Below are 27,496 nucleotides of genomic sequence, written 5' to 3' on the forward strand. Positions count from 1 at the left end.
GAGGGTCAGGCAAGGCAGGTAAGGTGCTCTACTCCTAATAAAGTGTTAAAACACTCACCAGAAGCCATTCACCAGCACATGCCTGGTATAATTTGATTGTAGCACAGTTTTGTCAGTACTGGGCAGTGGGAAAGATGAAACTAAGAAGTGATTCACAGAGAGCTCTTGGCCTCACCGTGTGAAACCTCGGCACAAACTTCCAGTATCATCTACAAAGTGATGGTTTGACACACGAGGTACAGATGACAGCTGAAGTACGGAAGACCTCTGTTTTTAAGCAATTCGGATCTTGAACTGATGATTGCTCACGTCAGAAATTCAACAGACTGACTCCCTCCTAAACTCTCTCAAATGGTTAACACTGCACTCCCACTGATGCCGGCCTGAACTGAATGAAATCTGTCAGTTGTACCTCTTCTAGGCACATTGTCAAATTCCTATCACATGCAGTGGTTCAAGTGAGCTCCATGTCTCCGCAATGTACTGCCTGCCCTCACTCCACCCTCTTTCCCTCAACTAGTGGTTACTACACTGTTTATATTAAGTACTTTACTACTGTATTGTTGTTCTCTATATGTGCATAGTTCTTACTTGCCTTGTCTATTATGTCATTTCTCTTCAAACAGCCGATGTGCAAGTGCATATCCTTTCACCCTTTGTTGTAAGGCACTCTGTCACTCTTCAGGGCCTTGCAGCACGACATGAAATACTCTTCTAATAAATGAATAGACCTATGCAACAGTTGCCTCTTTTATTTCAGTCTATCATGTCTGCAGGTAGATCATTCGTAAAATAATGTTAGTAGCAGATAGTGTTGTTGTCCAGCTTTCCAATGTATTGGCAAGAGATGAAATAAAATTGCAAACTGTTAATGTATGGCTTTAGGTCTATGTAACCTTAGTACATACATGATCTGCCGTGTTTCTCTTGGATATATTGAATTGTTGACTGATTAAAATGTTAACTGATTACTGAGTCTTGACTGCTAAAGCACCTCGTATATCCGAGATAGAAATGTGAAATCATCTCTTAATACTAGGCAAAGCAGGAATCCTGAACAACAGATGAATGCTTTACTATGCAGGTTTTGGTAACCTTGTGAGATACACAGCACTTAACAATTGTTTCGTGGCTCTAAAAAGTGTGAATATGGGACCAGGGTACTGGGGAAAGATAATTCCAAATATTTTACCGGAGCATACAGTTCAACTGCCCTTTGTCGTCTCATTTTTAAACAGTTCAAAGGTCAAGTAAACCTCCACGTATTCGAAGACTGGTGCGGAAGCTCCATCAAGCAACTCCGAAAAAACCTGCATTTCCCACTGTATCCTCACGTGAGTACAACTCAGAAGTGTTTCACCTGTCACCATCTTGAATGGACTATTATCTTTCACCGGTCTCCTTCGCTAACTCCTCATTTATAAGTCGTTGTACCCTATGTTTTCCTTTTTCCAGCCTTTTCGGTAAATTGTTTCCTTGCTCCCGCAACATCTCTGTGCGATTGTAAACGGTGCTTGGAGAATGTGAATCTTGCTACATTTAAGGGAGGAGTGTAGTCATAATTACGTACAACGCCTAATTTATTTATACCTACATTTCTTATTCTCGGTTTACATGTGATAGAGAACATGGTGACCTATTGATAAATCTCATCCAGAATTCAATAAACTAAATCACATTAAGTTATTTTCCATTAGATAGTCAACAGAAAGTTCCCTCGTGAACAAGAAAATAAATAGTTCAGATCCCAGCACCTGTAGGGTTTTCATATGATAGGTGATTTATATACTTTAACTCCCTGCCCAGCACAAGTAAATAAGTAACCCAGCTGATAATACTCCAATTTCCGGTGTTTGCCTTCCCTCCCGATTATGTAAAGTTGGCACCAACATGTGCAGACGCAGGTATTTTTCTGATCATGGTAAACTAATAAAAGCAATGCAGCCTGTTTCACACACGTCAGACCCCCCACTCCCCGAAGTGTGCAAGCTACTCAACTCAGTGACTCCTATTCAACCAACTGGTGAATACGTTTGTGAGCCCCATCCAATCCTTCTGCACTTACATGGAAGGGATCGTCACCCAGGCACCGAACGTCTTGGTATGCCAGACTTTAAACCATCTCGATCTGATGACCTCCTGATCCAGGGCCAGCAAATGCCTGACATCCAAAGGCGTGCTAGCCTTGGGGATTGACCCAGAGTCCACAAGGCCCTTAACAATAGTCCCAGCATGATGCTAGTTGTAGGGAGGTTGAGCTTCCACCATCTATTGAGGTCGCATCAGATTGCATTGTCTTCGATGTGGATCCCTCCCACGACCACAAGAGAATGCATGCAAAGTCTGTGGATTGGAAATTGGGGGGGATTTTTGCTCCACTGAATCCCTGCTGGGTAGTTCAACTTTTGGATAATTCTCCCCTTAGGTTATATCCCTATTGTGCAATATGATTCACCTAAAGCCCCTAGGCTTACACTGCTCGCCTCTTTCACCCTGTCCAACTTCTTGCACACGCTACCAGCAGGCTGGGGGTTGAGTAGTACTCGCCCTCCTTCAGTTCAGAGACGGAACCATGCTTACCTTTAAACAGGGCTTTTATGTCTTGATTATAGTCACCAGGTTATCATTTTTTGTGCTCTTCTCCCTTGCACTAAGGAATGCCTTTATACGATTTCCATTAGGATTGTGTCCTTATACTTCCAGAAGAATAAACTATCATCCGTGATTGGAACCAGTTTAATTTAGGCTTGTAGAGTCTGAAAGGCCAGTTTCTTAGCACTATATACTGGAGGAAAGTATTACTTCAAGCGGTAAAGGTGAAGAAAAAAAAACAAGTCCAAATTCAGTGAAGGTTAGGTTGTTAGTTCTTTTAAGGTCTCAAATTTGGGAAATATCCCAAACTTGAACCCAACTACTTTTTGTCCATTGTATACAAACGTACAGAATATGCAGACACAAAGTCAGTTACTAACATGAAAACCTTGTGCCTATAAATATAAATCATATTACAAAAAAATCTAGCACAATCAGCAATAAAAATAGTGATATAATCTAGGTAATATTTGACAGTTATGTAAGAAGTAAAATGTCTAAACCAAAAAACTGCTTTAAAATACTGTGGGACTTTAAAAAAAAAATAACAGCTTCGACCATAGTCCCATCATAGCCCATACTATAGATTTAATCAAATGAACTTTAGGTGTTGAGGTGTTCGGAAAAGTTCTCATGGCAAAGTCCACCTCTGTCATTTAGCCTTCATTTGAAGAAATCAATTTGCTATACATAATTTCAATTGTATGTCACCTTTCTGTCAGGAACCTCACCACTGAGTGCATTACTTGTGGTCACGCTAGGAGAGAATTCCTATGTCCCTCTACCTTGATTGGCCCCCATGATTAATCTTCTCCTTGTAAAATAGCAGGGCTATACATTTTTGGGCCTGACGACCTACAATTTACTGCAGAAATGCCAGGGATTATGGAACAAAGTTCCTCTCTCCTCGGGTTGGTCGGACAAAGGGCACTGCTGCCTGGAGGTACTGTGGACTGATGGGGGACATTTTTCCACCCTTGGAGCAGGCTTGTCTGGCGTCGCGGGTGCCCTCGAGGCTCACTTCCTGAGGATGGGGGTGACTACTAAGAGGTCCCCACTAAACCTAATGGCGACTCTAGCAACTCTCTTCATAATAAGGCATCTAAAAGCCTGGCCTTAATTTGGGCAGTTTTTTCCCTGCATTTGAGCACCTTGTTATTCTAAATCACTATTTGAAGCCAGTTGAAATTGTGATGCCTAGATGTGGGTCCATGTGTCATAGGCCACTCTTGACTGGTGGTGTACAGGCAAGGGGTGGTAACTCCCACCCTGTGGGACCTAATGTTTGGTGTGTAGCTCCTGATTTGCATTGATCTTATTGTATGGACATGCTATTCTTTTGTTTCAGACACGAACAACCCTGAAGAAACTGGCAGTGTCTCCAAAATGGACAAACTATGGTCTACGAATTTTCGGCTACCTGCACCCCTTCATGGATGGTGAGCCAAGCTCTTTGATGATTAACCCCTTTCCAGGTCATGCCCTCCGATTTCACTCTTTTCCCATGGACTTCTTCCTGCATCACGCAGTTCATTTTTGTCACAATGATTCTTCTCGAGTGTTTTCCCTTTTTGTAGCCACATAAAACACTCATCCCTTTCAACAGCACCCCTGCTTGCACGTATGTACTGGGACCTTGTGCCAGTCTGGCTGACAGGCAGTTCATCTTGGCACCTGGTGGAAGCAGGGGAATGACTTTGGGCTAGTTACGAGCAGGTGTTCTCTTCTGGTTGTCCCCAAAGGCTAAAGGAGTTGGAGGTTTATCGATTGAGTGTTACTGCTCAGTAGATAACATGAAGAAATCAGCCTGGTGTTTGGTTTGATTTTGTCCCATAGCGTTGTTGTGTGGATTAAGCAAATATCTCCTGGCCTTCTCTTACTGTACTTCTTGATTTCCACCTGGCATTATCATGGCTCTGTGTGTTTATTTGGCCTTCAGCGTTGTTGAATTTTTCAGCCAGGTTGAGCAGTTTTTGCTGTTGCTGCCTTGCAGATGATGTTTAATTCTGTATATTACTTTGAACAAGTGGAAATTTCAACAACAATAGCGAAATCTACATATCATCCCCACATTCATTGCTATCCTTTTTACCACAGTACCCAATAAAGAGGCACATTTATAAAAATAAAAGCCCTTTTGCATGTTCAGTCTGCTTAACAAACATGACCGTCTCCAAAGTGCCTTGAAGAGGGAGCAGAGATATAACGTCACAAGAAAAAGTATCAAACCACAATTGTCATACTGACAACCCCTCCCTGCGCCCCCGATTTCTCGCTTACTGGCCACTATCCCAGAGGAGAACCTCCCCCCTGTCTACCTATATCTGGATTTAATTTCTTCTTAGTTTGGGGGAAATAACACATAGAGTTGTTACTATCATAGGCAGGTAAGGAGAGCATAGCACACTCAATCAAGTTTCAGAAGACAGCTAGAAAACCTCCCCTCCACCAAGGGATGCTACCTAGTCTACAACACAAGAAAATACCTGTTCTAGCAACTGTATGAACTGCTATAGGCGCCGACCATGCATTTTTGCATTCCATACACTACGTATCGGGTTTTGCAGTTAGAGAATGCCTTGTGTTTCCAATTTATTTGATTGTGTGTAAATACTGTTCCTTCTTTTGTTGTTTCGCAGCATGAACAAGTGCCGCACTTATGGTGGCCTTGAACAGGTGGCAAACCTAGCATGGTGCATAAGTTAGGATTCTTTTCTTGTGGTACAGCTGCTCTCACTAATTGATTGGCAATGCTGTGGTTCTTTTTGAATGCAAAGAGTGATTCACTCTTGAAGGATTGGTCTAAATTTTTTAGCAGATGCCAATTTTGTTTGACCACCTTCTTTAAAGCGTTCGAGTTTGGACAAAATGTGGATACGAATACCATTCTTTCAGTTTCTTTTTTGGTTCTTCTCTCTAATAAGCTCTCCCTAGGGGTCCACCAGGCTCTCTTAAGGGATGTTCTTTATTACAGATTTTGGTCCTGATGAGAACTCATAATTGACGCGAGTTCAAAACGCTTAGACTTTCAAAAAAGCCAAAAATTAAAAAGTGATAGGATTCAGTAAACCACAGATTCGTGTTTAATATATGAAAAAAAACAGTCATTGGATTTGTTTGTGAATACTTTGATTCCAGCACTTATTGAATCATTGATGTATCTTTGTTTTGTCTGTTTTTGTAAAAAAACATTTTTGTATTTGTATGATTGATGGATGACTGATGTTTGAATGATGAAATGTTAGGAATGCAGTATTGTAAATAGGAATGTCTTTTGAAAATAGGAATGTGATTTCTGTTGTGAACATAAGTTTTTTTTAAACGTATGCAAAATTTGATAAAGCATTTGATCTAATATAAGAGTATTGAATAAAATAAGAAGCAAATTAAATAATTGGAATTTAATCCATTAAACATAGTGTTCCTGTCGTATGTTTTTGACTAAAAAGATGTCAGGATAACTTGGTAGCGGCATGTGCACTTATTCTGTTTATTATAAGCTTGTGGCAAGCTGTGCCGTTGGGAGCCCAGACCCAGTGGTGTTTTTTTATGTGATTTTACGGCAATTTCATCAGGGTAAGGGTCAGTTGTCCACACTGCACCAATTTTCCCTGTTAGTTATGCCTACGGGAAACAGAGACAGCATAACACATCTCATCAACACAAACATCAGACAGAGCATCAAAATAAAAATATTGCTGTTTGTGAGGAATGTCGGCAACACATATGATATATTTACCAGGTGGTTGCCCTTCATTGGCATACCTGAAACCCCGTTTAAAACTGCACATGTGTACTAGTCCATATGCGCAGTGCCCGTCGCAGTTGTATGAAAAAGGGAAAGTTATTCAAGCATTCAATACGTGCCATAACCATGCACCATGATGCCATTCAGAACAGGGATCAACCGCTACCCTACCTTGGGTCACTTATGCGAGTCCCAAGCGCTTGTTAATTGCTCGTTCAGACACCACTGCTCTCATGGTGGTAAAACAACCGCCACTCGTCTGTGCTGCTTACACAACTCAACCTCTATTATGTAAAGCAGCCCCTCTTTATTCATACTTGCGCGCCCCAATCTACGTTGCAGCCATATGATTAATCTTATCACGGGTGGCTGCCGCGTATTGCGCGCATATCAATCACCCCTAACTTCGCCGGGGATACATCCGGCTTCCGCTCGTCTCCTTTGGTCTAAACATTACTATAGGCAAAAGTCCCTGTCTACACGGGCTCCCTCCAGGCACAATACTCATGGGCCCTGGTGATTTAGGGAGGCTTCCTCCACGACTTTGATCTACTGAAACCCACTTACTGAGACGACGCGGGTAACTGGCAGCCGCTCAGCACCTCATCGTGTCTGCCTCGCAGCAAACAAGCGCCATTCAAAGTATGTTTCATGACCTTTGGACATTTGCTACATGACTCGTGAAGCTTCTCCTCAGAAGTCAGTTCAGTTCAGTTCGTTTTTATTTCGATAATTAAAAATCATCATAAAAATATATGGTAAACAGTGCATAAAATGTTATTAAATTACATTTCTGAACATTACACCTATTTAAAAAAGATTAAAACATTGACTGGGCACATTGTACATGGATCATGATTCAACGATGAAGTTCGTGCTAAGGTTAATTTCTTGTGTTTCTTAATCTAACAGCTATTTTTAGAAAACTTGAAATGGCGCACAGGGTATACGTATCATTTGCTTTTTGTAGAAACAACAGGGCTGCTTTCGCATGTCGTATTTTCTGGCTTTTAAGTATGTGGACCAGAAATCGACGCCTAGGCAATTGATAAAATGGACATAAAAGTACAAAATGAAGGGTGTCCTGCGGAGTTCTATTTTCGCAGCCGCAGGCACCCTTCTGCTCAATCGTTACAGTAAACCCTGAAGGATAGGCTAAAATATTAGGTAAAAGATTGAGCCTGAAACGACACATTAAAAATCTGTCCTGTTGATTATACATTAAAAACAGATAGGGTTCCATGCCCACCCCGTTGTCTACTAGGCTGTGCGCTGTTACTGATCTCTTAAGTATCCCCGCTTTTAGTCTGGCAGCTGCAAAGCTTTCTAATAACAGTTTCTTCACTGTCATTTTACAATTTTTTGTAATCAGCGTGTGATCAAGAAACAAATGAGACTGGTGAATAGTTGTCAGAGTAACATTAACATATTTCAACCAGGGGATTTGGAGTGCATTGTCCCTTAGCAGACAGTCTTTTGCAATTTCCCTGGTTAATTCAGCCTCTGGGTTAGTCCATATTCTAATCCAAGCGGTGATAGGCCTAATCTTCACCTCGTCCGAGATGTATCCCATCCCCAATTCTTGGTGTACAATGACTGAGGGGGTAGATTTTGGAATTTTGAGGATTCTACGGAAGAACTTGTCTTCTTCAATTTGTAGTTTTGTCGGGTCCTTGAATCCCCACACCTCAGCTCCATATACTGCTTTTGACGTGGTGATCGAACCATAGAGCGTCATTATTTGTTCAGGACACCACCGGCCAAGTCTATTCGCTAAACTTAAAATTGCCCCATTGGAGGATATAAGCTTTGAGCAATGTTCTTCCACTAGCGCTTTAAAGTGCATGTCACTATCCAACAAAAGGCCCAAATAGGGAAAGGTGTTAACCGTTTCAAGAGTATGTGTCCCTATCTTTAACACTGGCTTCTTGGCTGGTTTTTTGCCGGCCACCATGACAAAAGACTTTTTTAGATTTACTGCAAGGTCCAGGTTAGCCATAAACTCCACGAAACCGTTTACTCGGTGTTGTAGACTCCTCGGTGTGCGGGCCAGCAGCACCGCATCGTCCGCATACAAAAGTACTGGGATTTGCTGCGATCCTACTCTTGGGCAATCCTGGGCAAGGGAGATGAGGGAGCTTTCTAGTCCATTGATATATAAGGAAAAAAGAAACGGAGCAAGGATGCAACCTTGCCTTACTCCTCCTAAGCAAGGGAAAGATTCCGCACGTCCCCCCTCTGGGCTAAATCTCACTTTAGCCGTAGTGTTCCAATGGAGCTCTTTTAGGATGTTGATGAGCTCCACTTCCATGCCCATCGTGACCATCATCGCCCATAGTTTACTTCTGTTGACATTGTCGAATGCGGCTGCCAGGTCCATAAACCCCATATAAACAGTGCCCTTGCTGGCTTTGGTATATTTAGCAGTTAGCAGATATAGGTTCAAACACTGGTCGCTAGTTGATCTGCCACATCTAAAACCATACTGAGTGTCCACTAGGGTGTGGTGTTCCTCGGTCCACTCTGTTAGCCGATTTAATATCACCCTCCCTAGAATTTTTGCTGAGACATCGATTAGAGAAATCGGCCTGTAGCATTTAGGATCTTCTCGGCTCCCTTTCTTAAAAATGGGTACTATCAGTGCGGTGGACCAGGAGCGTGGGAGGCCAGACCTAACCGCCGCATTTAGGACCCTTGTTAGGATAGGTGCCCATAGGTCTATGTTGCTTCTGTACAGATCCGGTGGTGTTCCATCGGGGCCTGGTGCTTTATTGGGTGTGAGCCCTTGTATCGCTAGTTTGAGTTCTTCAAGTGTAAAGGCTAGGTCTACACTCCTGTCACCTTCCCACAATCCCTCTTGTGTGGGCCCCTTGGTGTTATTATACAGGCCCTCAAAGTGTCTAACCCACTGGTCAGGGAGGATATTTGCACTAATAACTGGGGTAGTGTTATCCTGAAAACAGGGCCTATTCACAATTCTCCAAAATTCAGAATAGTCCCTGTTTTCACCTGCCTCTCTCAGGTCTGCCCATACCTCTGCCTGTAGTACCAGCTTCCTCTCCTTTGTTTTGGCTTTGTAAATTTGTCTACAATTGGCCACTAGTGCTGTGTCCCTTGGTTTGCATTTGAGGGCTTTTTTTAGGTTCCTTAGTGCTTTGGAACAACTTGTATCGAACCAACGTGGGTGAGTTGATTTCTTAATTGGGCCTTTTATTTCCAGCAATTTATCCGCTAGTTTTGTTAGGGATTCAAAAGAGGCTACTAGGTCTGAGCCTTTTACTTGGAGATCTAAACACTCCTCCACATATTTCCCGCCTTCCACTATTAGTGTTTTATAGAATTTCTGCGGGTTTATTTTTGTCCACTTAAGGCGCCTTCCTTGGGCTACAGGGTGCAACCTGCCCTCCCTTTTGTTGCTATTAGTTCTATGGCCCCGGTGGTTTAAATCTATGGTTAGTGGGTTGTGATCACTAAAGGGGCTCCATTTTGTTATTACCTTCTTGACTTTGGACAGAGCAAAAGAAGAGATGATTATGTAGTCAATCGTTGAGGAGCAACCTCTACCTTTGAATGTAGGAGCATATAAATCCTCCCTCTCCTGGGCTACCATGTCCAAAGTGTGGACTAGTGAGTAGGTATCTAGCATAGTGGATAGTAACGTGCCCTCCTGTGTGTGCTCAAAATGCGACCCCTTTCGTAGTGGGCAGGCATCCCAATCTACTTGTGTAGTGGAAATGTTTGGACAGAGGTGACAATTAAAGTCACCCAATAATACAATGATTGAACTCCCCCCCTTGCTTCTCTGTTCCGTCTCTTCCCTTAATCTATTGCTTAATTCCAGTAGTGCTACGTGTTCCCCTTGTGAGGGCCCTGGGTTGTAAAAGTTGAACAACTGTATTTTCTGCCCTCTACCTTTGTAACTGAGTGCCTGCAGGGTATGCGACGTCCAGGATGTGACTGTCCATTTACCTTCTAGAGTTATGTCAACATAAATGGATAACCCACCTCTCGCTGCTCTACTTTCCTGTGCTGGGACAGCAAAGCACTTGAAACCTTCTAGTTGGTACAGTTCCGGGTCCACTGCCCAGGTCTCTTGGAAGGCTAATATGCTATAGCCCTGAAGTTCTTTTCTCCAATCTGGGTCTTCAAATTTACCCGCTATCCCTGCTATATTCCAGGAAATAACTCTTATATTGCCATCCCGGGCATCACTTTCAATTGGACCCTGGTGCGGTGGACTAGCCTGTGACCCAATCCCCTCCCTTCTAGTATTAGGTTCAGGGCCCACTGAAACTTGCATTCTTAAGGCATTTCTTTGCTCCATAATTGCCAGGTCCTTGGTCCTCCCCCTATTGTCTATGCCCACTTCAGCCCTACATGGCAGCCCTAGTCATTCATTTCCGTCTAGCGTGTAAAGGGGGGTAAATCTATTGGTCCACTGGGGGCCTACTTGGTGTGAGAGGTACTGCGCACTGCTATCACTATGCCTTACCCAGTGGTCGTCCACAATCCTTCCTCTAGTCCCCTGTTTGGGGTTTGGGGGATAGGCAACCAGTTTTCTAGGGTAGAAAAAACCTAATAGCATTGTCCTGATTGTGCTCGTGGTGTTTCTATTGTGATTCTCCAGTATATACTGTACTAAGTTTGGATTCTTAAAGTTTGCAATAACGCAGTTGCCTTCTCTATCTTTTCATCTACTGCCCACCCAGCTTACCCTTCTGACATGTAGGATTTCCCCCTCCTCTTCAGCCTGCAATGGTCTATGGAAGTTTAACCAATTAGCAATGTTCCCCTTCAGTTCCATCTGGGATTTTCTCTGCCCTATCCTGAGTTCAGGGACCCCTGTGAATATAACTGCAAACGGGCTGGCTTCCGGCGGGAGGTTGACATATGGAAGATGGGCTTGGTGTCTATCGTAGTGTTCAAAGTCATGGTTTAGTGTAGGGAGGTGTCCTTGTGGCCTAGACACAGGGTTTCCCAGGCTTGGTGTTATGTCATTACCCCCAGTATCCTGCACTTTCCTTGCTTCCTTCTGACCCCCATTTGGTGGTGTATTCGGTTCAATATGTACCTGTGCGATGCTGCATTGGGCATTGCTCACTCAATTATTTATCTGTCGGGATTGTTGTGGTGGTGCAGTGGAGTCTAATCTGGAATTGACTGGTTGATTTGCGGTTTGTGTGTCCTTAGCCTTTCCCTGCTTCTGGATTTCATGTGTTATTTTATCCAGTCTACTAATCAAAGGTTTGATTTGATTAACTATGAAGATTTCTAGGTGCTTTTGCAGATCTAGAACTATATCGTTCATCCAGCCTGGTGGAACAAAGTGGGCACTAGGTTCTGGAGTAGAGGGCACATCCTCCCTAACTCTTACTTTGCTACTCCTGGCAGGGAGCTTCCGGCGTCGACTTTGTATCTTTCGTCCCCCCTTTTCTAGGATCCTTCCTTGTTGATAAGATTTCCCCTGTGCTTAACAGTGATTCATCCTCCCTGGGTAACTGGGCACATGGGACCTCGTCACTTGGATAATTTTGTGTGTCCCTATTGGAAATCTGGCTGTAGATCCCATCCCTCGACTGCTTGGGTGAGAGTGGCACTGTTATTAATGACATGGATATGCGTCTTTCCGTTCGCTCTATCACCCCCGCCACCTTTTTTAGCATTAAGTCTATTACAGTTGGGGTGCCCTTGAGGGGTGCCGAGGTAGCATTTTCAACCCCTGCCTTCTTGGGTCTCGCAGGTGTGCCTAGTTTATTTTTAGTGGAACAGGTTTTAGGCTTTGTAGCCATGGTGGATTCTGTTGCTATTGTGTGCGCCTTTCTGTTACAATGGTCTGATCAGTGTTTCACTAACCGCTTGCTGTTTTTCCACCCTCTGTTGATCGCTTTGTCAGTACCTGGGGTGAGCTTGTCTTTTCAGAAAAGCCATGGATTTGTGGCCCGTCCCGTTCCCAGTCGTCCACGGAGGCCACAGACAGCCCGCCCTCTGCCCGGGCTCAGCCCGGCGACGCCCGAACGCGTCCCGCTACGCGGAGGTGGAGGTGGGGCTTTATGCGCCTCCGGGCGCCGATGGCTGTGCGCGGCTTCCGCTGCCGGCGCTGAGGGTTGTGGGGGGTGTAGTCCCCTCCTCCGCACTGCGGCCGCAAAGGTCTTGGCTGCGGCGGCGGGAGGGGGGAAAGACAAACACCTGTGAGTTGTCAATAGCCTTTAGAGGGTGTCATGCAGGACCAGCAGCGCCTTTCACTGCTCAGGATTCGACCCAGGTATGTTCCCGGTACTCCGCCCCTCAGAAGTCAATCTTGCCCTTGCCACTCCGACCAGTAGCTCCCAATACCCCAAGGTTACAAAGACGTGAGAGTTTAATTAATTCTACGGAAAGGTAGGCCAAGGAAGGTCCCTAGTATGAGTCTTGGTATTTCACTCTTGTAGTAATTCTATGTAATATTTTCTCATTGCCCAGAAGATGCTACATTCTATAAAGCCATTTCCTAAGCTCCGTAGTGCTCTATTTTCCTTAAGCAGATGTAATTGCTTGTACACAATGCCAGTGACATATATCTGCCGCAGACAAAATGCAAAAAGTTTGTTAGTTTATTAGATATATCCCACAGGCTATATGTTGGAAGTGTTGGTTTAGTGATCTGTAATGTATATGTTAGTGCCTTCACATACAATAGTAGCCTTGGACAATACCATTCCTAGTGTAAAAGGTACCCCTGGCTCGGCAACCACTCCAGCATCTCTCAGGTGTGGGTTTCTCTCATTCTACAAGCTTTAGAGTAGCGTGATACCCGTATGTGGACACTTGAGCTTCCCTTTCAGTGGCTTACTGTGCCATGTTGGGGGTCTGCACAAATACTTTTTTCCAATCTGCAATAGAGGGCGTACTAACTAGTTCAGCCTCTGCTCTTTTGTGCCCTGGGGTCTTCTGAGCCAGCAATGGGCTAAGAAGGAATATATAGATTTCCAAAATGATTCTTTTATTAGTTGCCTTTGTATGTAGCCAACGTTTACATTTCGTCAAAGAACAACAGATCTCACTCATTGCCAGACCTGAACATAGTGATATCTCTCGGATCAGGGGAGATCAAAATTTTGCTTTAAACTATCATAGGATTTGATGCCCAATGCATCGACCATCCCCTTTCCTTGTGCATCTCTCTTCTTGCCACATCCAGGCACACCACTGATTCTCGAATTCATCCCTTTGCCATTCAACTAACTTTTCATGTTGCACTGCCCGGCAATATTTTAGAGCAGTGCATAGTTCAAAGCCTCCATCAGTGGGTGTCCTATGCATCAGATAACTAGCTAGTCATTGTTTTCCCCAGCCCAGACAACGTTATCTATCATAAGTTGGAGTTTATGAGGAGTTGAAGTAAGAACCAGCAGAGGTGGAGAGAGAATTTTGAGATGTGTAGCTAATTTGACAGCAGCTATCCATCCACACTCCATGTGCCAAGACTGTAGTTCTAGTTGCCTGGTGTAGTAACAAGGTAATCTGGATTGGTCTGGTTCGCCAAGCCTAGGGGGTGGAAGGGAACCTCCCCAGACTGCTCGACAGTATACTATCAAAGAGCTTTGAGTTAACATCAAGATTTTGGCAGGTAGAAGCTACACAGGATTCGATCCTTTCCAGACTTGGAGCTGAGAGATAGCATAGTGTGCAACTCCCTTGTTGAACTGCCTACTGAATCTGGAAAAGAGTTAAAGAGGGGGGCAAGCAATGGAGCCATGGATGGCAGAATATTTTTTAAAAGAGGGAGGTGAAGGTGTCCAGCTCTTGGGATTTGTGTCTTTTGAGCTAGTGATATTGAATGGGTTTCTATAACTCTTGCATCTGTGTATCCATGAGTTTCTGCATCTGGGCTCCCACAAGATAACTCTCTAATTCTGTGGTTAGAATGTTCTTGGCAGTGTGTAGTGCTCCATGGTTTTCCTGAAAGGTATCAGTTAGGCATAAATCATACCAACAAAGCGTTCCATACAAAGTTAGACTTGCTGACACCCTTTCTGAGGTCATCATAGTCCTCAGCTTGCAAGCCAGTAGCTTGACTGTCTTCTTCCTCCTTGTGTAACACTGCTGTTTGACGTACAGAAACACATATACTGCATTGCATCTAGCATCCGAACCTGTTGTAATGGACTGTGGCCCGCCCTTACTTCTTCACACTGGTCTTGTGTGGAGGCATGGTACTTCTAAATTTACATTACTTCATAAGCAGAAGAGGCTGCAAACTGCACAGAGCTGGAAGAAGCCTTTGTGTATTCAATGGACGCGCTATGCGGTGCAAAAGAATAAAGCTAAGGAGAACAAGTGTCATGGAGCCACGGGACTCTCACGAGCCCTGCAATAGTGAGGGGGCATTTTGAACGCTTTGCAGTACTTCATAATGTAGAATGTCCTTGCTAGGCAACTGAGAAACAGACTGAATGGCTTTGCGAGTTCTTGTTTTCTCTTGCTTCTCCTCCACGTCCCTCACTGGCAGAAAGTTTTCAGGTTCGTTACTACACAAAAGAGCAAGGCATAGATGCCACTTTCCAAATACACATCTGTCCACTTAGTCCGTTGGTACGAATTTATTCCAAGATTAGGTATATTGTAGTGCTCTCCAAGCTTATGACCTCCCACTGCCTGAGGAGACCAATTCGACACCCCTGGGAGAAACAAGTCCCCTTGGGATCTGCACATAAACCACACAAAAGCCGAGGCACATAAAGAAATATTCAAGGTCTGTGAGAATGGCTTTAGTCACCAAAAATGTGAAACAGGAAGTCCGTAAAGCGGTCTATGTTTTTTCTCCATGTATCTTTTATTTCATATCAAAAAAGTGTTCATAACATCCAAGAAAGGCAGCCGATACGCGGTTGGATTCGTCATTGCCACAGGTTTATCAAGGTCTGGTTGTGTGAACGTGGAGGGAACGGGAGTATTTGCAACCGGATCCCATTTCCACAGGCTTTATACATCTAATATGGATTGTGTGTCTTATACATTAATGATTTCTGCAATATGAACCGCCTTACTTTGTCGGTCGAGCCTTGAGAAAGTCCTTTTGGGATGAAACACGTGTTGGCTGCCTTTCTTGGATGCTATATTTTATATATATGCTACAATATTTTGTGTGGTTTATGTTCTCAGTTTCGTCTTTCACAGCTTTCACCACAATTGCAATATTTATTATTTTTTGCATGAAGTGTGTTCATTGGTTGTAAGATAGTCTCGTCACACTTAAAACCAATACCGTGAGATGAGCCCTCTAACACCTATTGCTGCCTCCTTTCTGAGCCCTCCCTGCGTCTGAAAGAACTCCTATGTTGTGTACCCTGGCCGAGATGGTGGGGCATTGTAAAAAGAGAACTAAAAGTTAAGGCAGCAGATTTAAAAGATGATGTAGGCGAGTTGAACTATTGTTTTTTTTAAGGTCTTTTTAGTGCAAGTAAGGCAAACAAAAGAGCAATGACAGTAAACATTACTGAATTGAAATTTTGATCAGTTTCTTTCGCCTAGCCTAGCATGATTTTCAACCAAAACTTCTTTGAAAATGTGCAACATGTTACTGTAAAGACATAAGTGATTGGATTGTTGATGGAGTGCACATCCCTGCCTCGAAACAGCTGACGCACACTACATTATATATACATATAAATGTCTATCTTCCTGTACATTTTTTTAAAATAAAATATCTCACTTTCCATTGACCTCAAATGTTTAGGAGCTGTACTGACCATGCCCTGACTTCTGTGCCATTGTCAGAGGCAAATGTGAGAACCACTTACTCTGACTTTCGGTATCTGCAACCACTGCCTTAGCCAGCTGCCAAATAGTATCCATCAACCATCCAGACACCTATGCTCCACAGGACTCTTACTCGCACACAAGCATACACAGGACCGATCCAGAGGACGGGTGTTCTCTGACATCGCTCCTAAAACGTGGAACGGCCTTCCACTCCCCAGCAGAGCCTCCTCCTCTCCACTTGAATTCCGCAAGAAGCTGAGGACCCGGCTTTTCAAATAATCAACCTTCCCTAGGAAGGGCTGGACACACACACCTGCTCAGCGCCAGGAACCCTTGCGGGCGATAGTGTCCCGTACAAATACTCACAACACAAAATGACATCTCTGCACAATAGTAACTTTATTTGTGACTTCTATTAAAGGCCCAGGTGTGTTTTTTATACTTCTTTTCTTCTCTGCTTCACTTGATCTCCTTTACTATTTCACCACTCCAATGTGTGCCTGATTGCCAGCACCTTCCTCATCCAGGCCTTGCGCTGGAATTGGAATCTACTCTGGACAGCCTCTACTCTGCTCCTCTGTTGCACTGCACCACAGTTGACTAAAGTCACCTTATGGCACTGGTTTAACACCTTGCCTGAGACGCCGATTCTCCCCCGGTGCTGAACATTCCGATCGCGGGTGTGGTGATAACGGAACGGTTCCATCATGAGCACAGCGCGACCGATGCTCATGATGGAACAGTTCCGTCATGAGCATCGAAAGGATTAAGGACACTGTACAAAGGGGATGACTTGCCCACGACCAGAAAGTCAGGCTGCACTGTGCAACAGGCCTTAGAGCACACACTTTCCTGACAACACGGTCATGTGATTTTTATATGCAGTGCCAAACAGGCCTGCTGGTAGTCTGGCATTCATTCCGTTGGGAGCTGCATGATAGGGGCATGATTTCACTGCTGTATGGGCAGCCCACCATCCTTAAGAGCAGCCAAGGTCAGCTGAAGAAGCAAGTACAAGGATGCCCGTTCATCTGCGGCTGGGTGAACTTTTGAGAGTTTGCCTGTTTTGTGAAAGAACTTAATAAGATGAGAAGTGGGGCTGATTCACGGCTACAGGCTGCTGTCAACAACCTCATATACTGGAAAGGATTGCCATCTTACTCGCATCAGCATTACTTCAGAAAGATACCTCAAATCAACTCAGCACATTTAGTTTACTCCCTGCAAAAGGGAATCTTTACATTTAGCAACCAAACAGCCGCCCTGTTGGTTTTTAAAGTAAGTGTTAGCACTTTAAAGGACTTCTCAGCTCGATTACCCAATGTCTGTGATTTGCAGTAGGTGAAATGTACTCCGAAATGTTATTTTCATTTGTGTGATTCGGTGGTTTCCATGTCTTGTTGTTGAATGTCTGCAGGTACTTGGACGCCTATGTGTTGTACCTTCTCTCTAAATGCACATGGTGATGATTAGCTCTCACTAAATGAAAATGTTTTTCAAGAATAACATTTGTTTTTTTTAATAACCAATTTTTAATTATTTTCAAGAACAAAGGAAGACAGCCATATACAGGATAATTGACCGAAATGTAACATAAATAAGTGATCGACATGAACTACTGTTAAATAAGTAACCCACGCTAACCCTTAATCACAAGGGTCATGTTACATTTCATTAAAACTTACCCCACCAGGAGTTGCATATTTATTTGTTGTTTAACTTTGTTTTATTGATTTTCACAAAAAGCAAGTACAATACATTTCTCTTGAACACCCGCCAGATTACAGTGACTCTAGGACGTGATACTCGTTTATCCCCTCCTCGATAACACAGATCCACATAAGCTCGTCGATGAGGCGCGTAACATTGGGTGATGTCTGGGTCTAGGCTCTTGCTTTTGGACCCATGCCTCTCCCGAAAACAATTAACAAGAACAAAGCCCCCCCCCCTAAGAACTCCCCCCACCCCAACCAGTGTGCCGTGCCACAGTTTGTGTAAGTCCTTACTTAGGAAAATAGTTTGGTGTCTAGTTTCCGGAGCCGTCTTCAGGAGGTGGTCTCTCAGTAAGGCACAAAAGGCGGAGGTACTTTGGACATGTTATTTCATTAAATTCCGTTGATAGGAGTGATAAGATAGGCTGCCAAGTCGTGTGTAAGGATGCTGTCGACTGTGTGAGCATGGCCTGGATACGCTCCATATCCAACATGTACCGTACTTTATGTAGCCAACTTGTGTGAGTGGGTATAGTGTTGGTGCCCCAGAGCGATAAGATGTGCTGGATCGCCGAGCCTATGACCAGACCCATTTGACGTCCTCTATGTGATTTCAGTGGGAATGTGAGTGCATTTGGAAGCCCCAGTAATGTGTATGCAGTGACTATCGATGTCGTTAAGGACAGAGTCCAATAAGCTGCAACTTCCCTGCAGTCCCAAAGGAGAAGTGTTAACGTGCCTGCTTCGCTGCACCCTCTTCAACAATTCGAGCTGCAACTGGGGTTACCTTTGTGTAGCCTGACTGGGGTCAGGTACCAGTATGTCGCAAGTTTCACAGCGGATTCTCTTCTGGCAGTGTTCCTGGCAGTGTGGTGGGCTCTGTAATATATAGATTGCCATTCCTTGATTGTGAGGGATCTCCCTAATTCCTCCTCGTGACCAGCCTCGTGGTCCTCGGGAGTCCTCGGGGGCGGGTAGATTATTTTATAGATATCTGTGATGAGTTTGCGATCAGACTCCTTGGTGATTAGCCACTTTTCAAAGGCCGTCAACCTCCTCCCGACCAGGGGGTTGATGTCAGGGTGAGTTAACCAGTGCCGGAGTTTGAAGTATTGTCAGCGTTGTGAGGCGCTGATGCCGTAGAGCTGTGGTAGTGCTGTGAACAGTATGAACCCCGCCAGGTCGAATAGATGATCCGCCGACCTCCATTCTGACCCTCGCCATTGTGGGAACGCATGGACGTCCATTCCCGGGGCGAAGCAGAATTGCCAAACAGTGGTGTGAGTGGAGACCGGAAAGTAGTGAGCCCTCTAGTGATTGCTACCGAGTCCCATACGCGAAGCACCATGCATGTTATGGGGGATTTCTGAATATATGTGGGTCTTTGCGCACGGCTTAGGAAGGGAATCTTCCAGAGCGAGGTTTGGAAAGAGCCACCGCTTTTCTGAATCGGGCCTGTACCATTCCACTAGGTAGCGCAATTGCGCTGCTTGGAAATATTACTATAGATTGGGGATACCCAGACCCCCTCATCCGGCGCTCTATAGGACAAGCTCCGTCGCATTCTCTACTTTTTCCCAGCCCAGATGAGGTGCTGCACCGCCTCTTGCAGACTTTTGATGGTACCCCTAGGTGTGATCACGGGGATGGTCTGGAAAATGTATAACACTTTGGGGAGTGCAAACATCTTTACCTCGTCGACCCGTCCCAGCAATGACAGAGGCTATTTCTGCCATCTCCTGAGGTCCCCTAGAAGTTGGAGGAGATGTTAGAGTAGTTCAGAGTGACTGTTTGCTCCGTGGACAGGGTAATGACAATCCCCAGGTATGTGAACCGCGATTGAACCTGCAGGCCCCCGTATGATGGGGGTGGGTTGTGTGTGGTGTGAGAATTTCTGCCTAATGGCAGAAGCATGGACTTCCTTCTGTTTATTTTGAGGCCCGACACCCTCCACCTCATCCAGGAAGGCCGACACTGATTGCGCAGGGTTGTCCAACGCAGCCAAGATATCATCAGCATACAGGCTGATTGGGTGACGTTCTCCCCCAAAAGTGGTACCAAAGATGTCTGGAATGTCCCGCACCCTCTGCGCTAGGGGTTCTACATAGAGTGCAAAGAGGAGGGGCGAGAGTGGGCACTCCTGACGGGTACCCCGCTGGATTTCGAAGGGTTTGGAGCCCAAGCCATTGATGAGGATCCTCGCCTGCGGTTGAGCATAGCAGCTGGCAACCCAAGCTCTGAATTGTTCCCCAATACCAAAGCGCATCAGGACCTTCTCGAGAAAACCCCAGTCCACTCTGTCAAGCGCTTTCTCAGCGTCTATAGACAGGAACACTGAGTCTGTTTGCCAGTAGTGACTTTTATTGATCAAGTGGAGTATGCGTTTGGTATTGTCGCTACTTTGTCTGCCGGGGATGAACCCTAATTGGTTCAGTTCTATGATGCCCGAGAGTCGTGGTCCCCGTCTGGAGACGAGCACCCCCATAAACATTTTGAGGCCGAGGCTGAGGAAAGAGATCGGCCGGCAGGCTGCGCAGTGAGTGGCATCATTAACCTGTTTAGGCAGAACTATGATATCGGCCTCTAACATGTCAGGGGGGATTGAACAAGGCCCTTGGAACGAGTTGAAAAGTCTGGTAAGGATAGAAACCAGAGGAGAAATCATCTGGGCTGGGGGATTTCAGAGGCTTGAGGGGGGATATTGCACATATCACCTCTTCTATTTTAATGGGCACATCCAGCGCTGCAGCGTCGTCTGTGTTAAGAGCAGTTATGGTCGCATTACTCAGGTAGGCCTCTGCGTCTTTGTCTAGAAGGGGATCTGTGCTGTATAGGGACGCATAGTATTCCCTAAAAGCCTCAGCTATCTGCTCCTCGTTGGTGATATTCTCCCCTCGGGCATTGTGTATGGTTGTGATTTGGGACCGAAGGACTCTGGCTCGAAGCGCGCTTGCGAGGAGTCGACCCGTTTTATCCCCACCCACGTAATGTGTGGCGAAGCCTTAGTGCTGCATATTCGGCGCGGTCCATATTGAGTCCCGCCAGCTGCGCCCTGGCGGCCTTCAGCTGTTTCCAGATCCTGGGAGCCCCGCTGCGGCTATGTACCCTTTCCAATTCCGTCACTTTGCTAGTTAATGAGTTCCGTTTTTTCTTTGCGCTCTTTAAGTTCCGCCATTAAAATGGCTATTAGTTCCCCCCGCACTACTTCTTTCAGTGCTCCTCACAGGGCGGTCACCGGTGTGCCCGGCTGATCATTAAGTGTGACATAATCAGTGATGCTTTTTTGTATTTGTTGGACTACCTCTTTACGTTGCAGTCAGGCCTTCAGTAGTCTCCACCTACCCCATGTTGACCCTGTGCGTTGGACCCCTATGGATATTATCACAGCCTCATGATCCGAAATAGCGGCTGGAGTAATGTCCACTGCTTCTATCAATGCCTGAAGCTCCGATGAGCCTACGAAATGATCTAATATGGCATATGTGTGGTGCACGAGAGAGTAGAATGTATAGTGTGAGGTCCGAGGGTGCATGACCCTCCACAAGTCCACCAACCCCCTCTGAGTCATCCACTCCTTCCAATCAGGTGAGAGCGCCCCGGTGTTACCAAAGCGGTGGCCAGATCTGTCCGCCCCTCGATCCATGACCAAGTTGAGGTCATACCCTATGAGTAGGTAACGTGCTTGGGAGCGTAAGATCTCTGAAAAGGCACCCTTGAGAAAAGGTTCCTGACCCGAATTGGGGACATACAGTGACCCCACAGTCATGGGCATGTCGCCCACCTTGACATCATAGGCTATGAGCCTACCCCTGATTTCCCCAAGCTTGACATCCACCTGCTCGTGGAAGTGTTTAGCAAACAAAATTGCTACCCCCGCTTTTTTGTCAGTGGTAGAAGAAAAGAATTGCTGAGGGAAAGCTCAGGATCTCATCCGGTGCCAGTCTTTATTTAAGAGGTGCATTTCTTGTAGCAGGCATATAGCGGCACCAGAATTCTCTAGGTATGATAAGACTTCCTGCCTCTTAATGGGATTATTAAGCCCCTTCACATTTAGGGTAATAATCTTAAGAGTGGCCCCTGTCATTACACCTGTCTAGAGGTAGCTCGCATGTTTCTAGGGGGGTCCACCCCATCATGGTGGCGCGCCCGAGCTTACCCCCCCCCCCACACCGGCACACTGATTCCCACCCCTCACCCCACATCCTCCCCAAACCCTACTTGTCGCAGCCCCCTTACTCCCAAACCCCCACCCCCTCCCTAACCCCAACAATAGTTCCCCAACAGGTTGCCATAGTCCCAAGCCTGGGTACTCGTGTCTCAGGCCCGTGGTGTCTTTACCTGGTGAACGTGAACCCGTGACGAATCCCCCGCCCCTCCTCCCCGACCAGCTATGTAGTAGTGCCTATAATCCCCCATCTCACAAACTGATCATTCAGGCGCCGCTGTGTCCCTTGTCACAACATCGATGGCCACAGCCCGTTCCTGTTACATGACGTCGTGGACCGTTTTAGTTCAGCTACGGGTGAGCGCCTGCGGCCAACTCGCTGCCACCCCCCCTCGAGGACTGCTGGGAACATGCTGGGGAAGTGTTCGACGTCTCGTGTTCCAGTCCCAACAAGGCGCAGGTTCCTGGAGGGATCTCAGTTGATGTAGCGTTACGTTCCATTTGAAAATCAGGTGGATGGGATGACCCCAGGAATATGGTATCCCTTTGTCTCTTAAGAACGTCGTGGCGACCTTGAATGCTTTCCTTTTTTGGAGCATGATGGCTGACGGGTCTTGGAACAGTGCCACTGGGTTCCACTGATATTGGAGAGGTTGCTTCCGACTTGCCTTTCGGAGGATTCTTTCTTTCAAGGGCAAGTCCAGTAAGAACGCCAAGATATCTGGGGGGGAGCAGGTGTGCGTCTTGCCAGACCTACTCTGTGGCCCAGTTGATTCGAATATCAAAGTCTGTGGGTTCCCCTACTATCTCGCGGAACATGTGTTGCAGATAGTTGGTGATGTCCACTCCCTCTTCTTTGGATGGAACTCCCCGGACTCGGATATTGTTGCGTATGAACCTATTTTCTAAGTCTTCCACGTGGGCCTGTAGGCCCACCTGTTGCTCACGAAGACAGAGGACTTCTTGTTGGAGCTGTTTGACTTCCTCACTTTTAGTCTGGTCTGCGTCTTTGAGCGACGCTACCCGCTCACCCAAGCTGTCCACGTCGCAGCTTATTTCTCTGACTTCTCCTGCCACCTCCTGTTCAATCGTTTGAAAATCCTCTTGCAGGGAGTTGAACAGAGATTCTAGGAAAGACTTGGTAATTGGTACCTCTCCGTCCCCCGGTTCCATTTGCTGCTTCGGCGTTGTAGGAGAGGGGGACCCTCTGTCGCCCTTTGAGGGGCCTTTAAGGAGCATGTCTGTAAGCGTATGGTCACCTTTCTTCCCCGTGTTGGCCATATCGTGACGCCGGGATCCGAGCTTCTGCACCGTTGTTATGCGTCGGCCCCATGGGATCTCTGCTTCGTTTCTTGGCAGCCAGGGGTGTTGTGTGGGGAGCAACGGCTGGACTGACCCTATTCTCAGCTACAGTGCCTCAGCTGGGGGAGGGGGGGCACCACCACCGCCCCCTCCTAGTTCTCAGGTGTTGAGCCTCTCTGGTCGGTGTTGTAGCGCCGTCTTGGTCGCCTTCGTGGTTTGTTTTGTCGCGTGAGGCTGGTGCCGGCGGTCTCGAAGCGCTTAGGCCCCTGTTACTGATAGCCTGTGAATGTCTCTGGAGGGCCATAATGTACCCCCGGACGCCACTGCTGCCCGCTTAGCCTTGTTGCTGGGGAAGCGACTGGATGTATGGCGGGGAGCAGCCGGGCCCAGGGGGAGTAAGTCTGCTGAGAGTGGGAAGGGAGACCTCACCGCGGCGATCGCCCGGCCCCAGCTTTCCACGCCCCCCCCTCGATACCTTCTCTCTCGCGTGGCCCGTCTAGTAGTTCCTGTGGTTCACAAACCGTGTGGGGAGCGCCTGGTGCAGGCTAAGGTCAGGTGAGAATCCCCCCGAGCGTCTCTCTCCCCAGTGCAGGGCGTGTGGATCCTTCCCCTAGAGGCAGCACCGCCCGCAGCCCTGTCAGGAGTGCTGTTGGAGGGAGGTACAATGTGGCGCAGTCCTTTGCTCAGCCCCGGTACCTGATGCACTTAAAAAGAGGGGTGGCCCCCTTGATGCGGCTCTCCACTGCAGGGCTCACGAATCCGGCCCCCCGCGGCAGCACCGACCTCAGCCCCGTTGGGTGTACTGTTGGCGGGGGAGGCAGTGCGGCACGGTCCCCCGTGCAGTCCCGGTTGCAGTTGTGGGTAGAAAGAAAGGGGGCGGAGGGAGGCTCAGCAGATGTTCGTGAATGGCCCCCTACGGCATGCAGGCCCGCACCTCAGACCCCCGCCCCCGTGTGCAGTGTGGCCCAGCTCGTGGCGCCGGCGGAGAGGGGTATGCATAGGCCTTCTCTACTTGCGGGCCGCCTTATGGTAGTCGAGGGCCCTCCTGCGGCCTCGCCTCGGGTGGCTACTCGCTGCCCTCGGGATAGCCCCCGGCACTGCCCTCAGTTCAGGTGTTCTGCCTGCTCACGGTTAAGTCATAGATGTCCCGGCTCCTTTCAGGAAGGCCCCGGCAGTCTGCCCCGGGGACCCCACAGTGGTAGGTGCTGGTGCCGCCCCCCCCCCCCTCCACCTCGTGCCGCTTTGCTGTCTTGCAGGGCTCGTCTGCGCGCCGCGGGGGGAGGGTGTGGTAGTAGCTCTGGGGCCCGCCACAAGCGGCTGGCACCGGAGGTTCCCCAGAAGCACCGGGCTCTATTTCCGCCTCGCCGCCCGCTCTCTGGTGCTCTCACCTCTGGCAGCTGGAAGGACTCCGCTCAAGCCCCTGGTGTGCCCTTCTCACTTCTCGCTGGCGCCTCCCGACCGGCCCCTCGTAAACCAGCTCACAGTCTGTCGGGTGACGCTGGAAGCCTGCCATGTGATGAGAGCCTCTCCGCGGGACGCCACGAGGCGAGGGTGCTCAGGCCGACGTTTCGTGGCTCAGGCTGCTGATCAGAATTTGTCTCCTGGTGCCGCGGGGCCAATGTTGAAGCCAAGTACAGCAAGAGCAGCGTTCCCCCCGTCTCTCAGCACTTTTTGGTGCGGAGGTGCGGTGGGGTTTGTCTGTTTTGGCCGCGAGAGGAGAAACGGGCAAAGGAGCCTCCGGAGCTTGCGTGCCTCTAGGTCGCCATCTTGGCCACACCCCCCTAGAAGTTGCATATTTTAACATGATCCCTGGAACACTTATAGCCAAGTACTTCCTCTTCCACGCACAGACATTTAAGAACATTTAATAGACTGCCAGGCCACAATCAAGAGCCCCTTCTGGCTGCCATATTGATTAGGGTTTGGTTCAGCACAGTTGAGTGCGTTTGATAAGTTGTCATTCCGTGCTCCTGTGCAAGAGCCTCTCAATGATATTTGTATGAACATGGAGAGCTACTTAATTTTCTCTTCATCATACATTTTAATAGTGAGAAACTCCCAACATCTACGACTGTTTGGAGCAGTGTTCCAGACGGTTTTGAATTGAGCAAAAAGTGACGATGCGCCATACGAATAATCGCAAAATAATTAATATTAGCAATAAGTTATGTTCGGAAAATAGTGTCAATTTCCAAATTTTAGGAATGGGCAAAATAATTTTTGTTTATTTCTTTATTTTATAATGTGCAGATATGCAAAATCAATGCTCTTCAATGTCTTCCTGGTGCTGCATTTTATTCAATGTGGCCCCTTTGAAATCGCTCCAGACTACCCCTCCGGGTGAAACACTAATATCCAGCATGAACTGCATGTTTAGGTTGTATCGCGCGGTAAGGAGTGTATAAAGTCCTATGTGCATAGTTTCTTGCAGCTCTAGGTCTTCCAGCTTTGTGCAAGCGTATAACCTTAACTCATGAGCCTGTTGTTGCACCTCATCGAGGTAATGTAAACCTCTACTATCTCTAGGGAGTGAGGTCTTCATCCTATTCACCTCCTCTGGGGATGGCGTTCATAGCCGAGGATCCGGCAAGGCTGGAATTTGTTGGTCTATCAGAGTTATTCAAACTGTGGGGCGCGACGCCATCTCAGGGGGGTGCGCACACTCCACCATAAGTTTTCAGCTTTCATTGTTTCCCACTGGCGTACGTCGCAAGTACGTTTGTTTACTGTCTTTCTTCACCCATTTCAAATGGGTCTTTTGGAATGGGGAACAGCAGCCAATCAGCACATAGGAATGTCACCACTGACGTTCCACCAATGAGGTGCACAGCACCATAGATGGCAGGAAGTGCCGCGTAATGTGGCGCTTCTTCACTCCTGCTGTTTTCCCTGCGTGCTGCCTTTTCTTCTTAGGTAGCTTTCCTTTGCCTGCTGCCTCGCTGTGAAGGATTATGCCTCGAGCATTTTAAAATGACCAATAGGCAAGTCAGACCTGAAGAGAAAGCGAACAGACAGTCCTTCCCAGGGCATCTGCTTGCCCGAAAGAAGTATGTTCACTTTCGGTTTCACAGCATACTGAACTTCGCATAGTCCCTGTATCCTATTTTTGACTGTCTCACTTAATGTCTGCCCCTTTCTTTAGTTCTATTGTTTATTTTTTTGGGAGTTTTATAACCCCCTGCTAGTAAACGTTTGGTTACTTTGCTGGGCAGTTTTGACTTAAGCCTGGCACCCTCCGGTATAAAACACACTAATTAGAGCCCCCTACAACATCCATTGTATGATAGGCACAGGCTTTGCATTTACAGATTTAGCACCCTACTCGAACCTCAGCATCCCAGTCCCTCACCTAGATATGGTGCAGGGTTGTCCTTTTCAGAGAGGGACCTTGAGATACAGCCCTTTCTTCAATCTTTACACTCCTGGGAGCTCCTATAGACATGGGGCAGACTTGGCACCTTGCGCCAGAGCACCCATAAATACAGCAACATACTAAAATGTACCCCCCAGGGCACCCTTCTACATGTGGTATACACCTGACATTTTTAGGCACGGCAGCTGGGACATTAACCTCCTAGGTCACACATCCCAGACACTGGGTATCCTTTGGCCTATTGTTATATTTTCAAACGTGTACCCTTCAGAAGCAAATCACTAGCATTATGCTAAAAATGCAGGGTCTAGAGCACTACAAAAGTAGGAAGTTCCTTTTCATCGGCTGTGAAAGAGAAAGCCTTCAGCCTCAAAGTCAATCCCAGAGATGAACTCATCACAATCAATACCCCAGAGGAGTGACCTGCTTCACCTGATCCCCGAAATCCTGGCCACTACCATTGTCTCAAAGAAGACACCTGCTTCACTCCCAGGTCCAGGGAACAGGGACATCTTAAGGATTTTGGGGGCCCTGGGGCAAACAAATTTGGGGGTGGGGGGCATATTCAGAACAGCTTTGAATTTATGATCCAGTTTCATCTCTTTCATGCCCTCTTAGGCCTGGCCACTGACCGTGCACAGGCACACTAGTCCAAATTCAAAATGTGTTGACATTTCATATTCAGGGAGAGTGACGTGTGTATTCAATATTGTAAAACAGCAGCATCTCACTAATATTACTGCAAATAATCTGTGACACCCTCCCATTTCTTGTATGTGCAGTGCTGCTTTGTTCTAAAATAAACTTTTTTTATGAGTGTTGTATGAAACTTAAACACATTTGTCTGCAAAATGTCTTTAGTA

General features: G+C 46.8%; 1 protein-coding gene across 1 annotated transcript in view; it reads left to right on the forward strand.

Annotated features, from left to right (window-relative positions):
* B4GALNT3 (beta-1,4-N-acetyl-galactosaminyltransferase 3) overlaps nucleotides 1-27,496 on the forward strand; it is a 919,815-nt gene that overhangs the window by 641,396 nt on the left and 250,923 nt on the right. The window contains exons 4-5 of the mRNA XM_086952836.1: nucleotides 1,239-1,334; nucleotides 3,941-4,031. Coding sequence (XP_086808962.1) covers nucleotides 1,239-1,334; nucleotides 3,941-4,031 — 187 coding nt within the window. The remainder of the gene's footprint in view (nucleotides 1-1,238; nucleotides 1,335-3,940; nucleotides 4,032-27,496) is intronic.

Source organism: Lissotriton vulgaris, chromosome 1_2 (genome assembly GCF_964263255.1).
Source record: "Lissotriton vulgaris chromosome 1_2, aLisVul1.2, whole genome shotgun sequence".
Classification (NCBI taxonomy): domain Eukaryota; kingdom Metazoa; phylum Chordata; class Amphibia; order Caudata; family Salamandridae; genus Lissotriton; species Lissotriton vulgaris.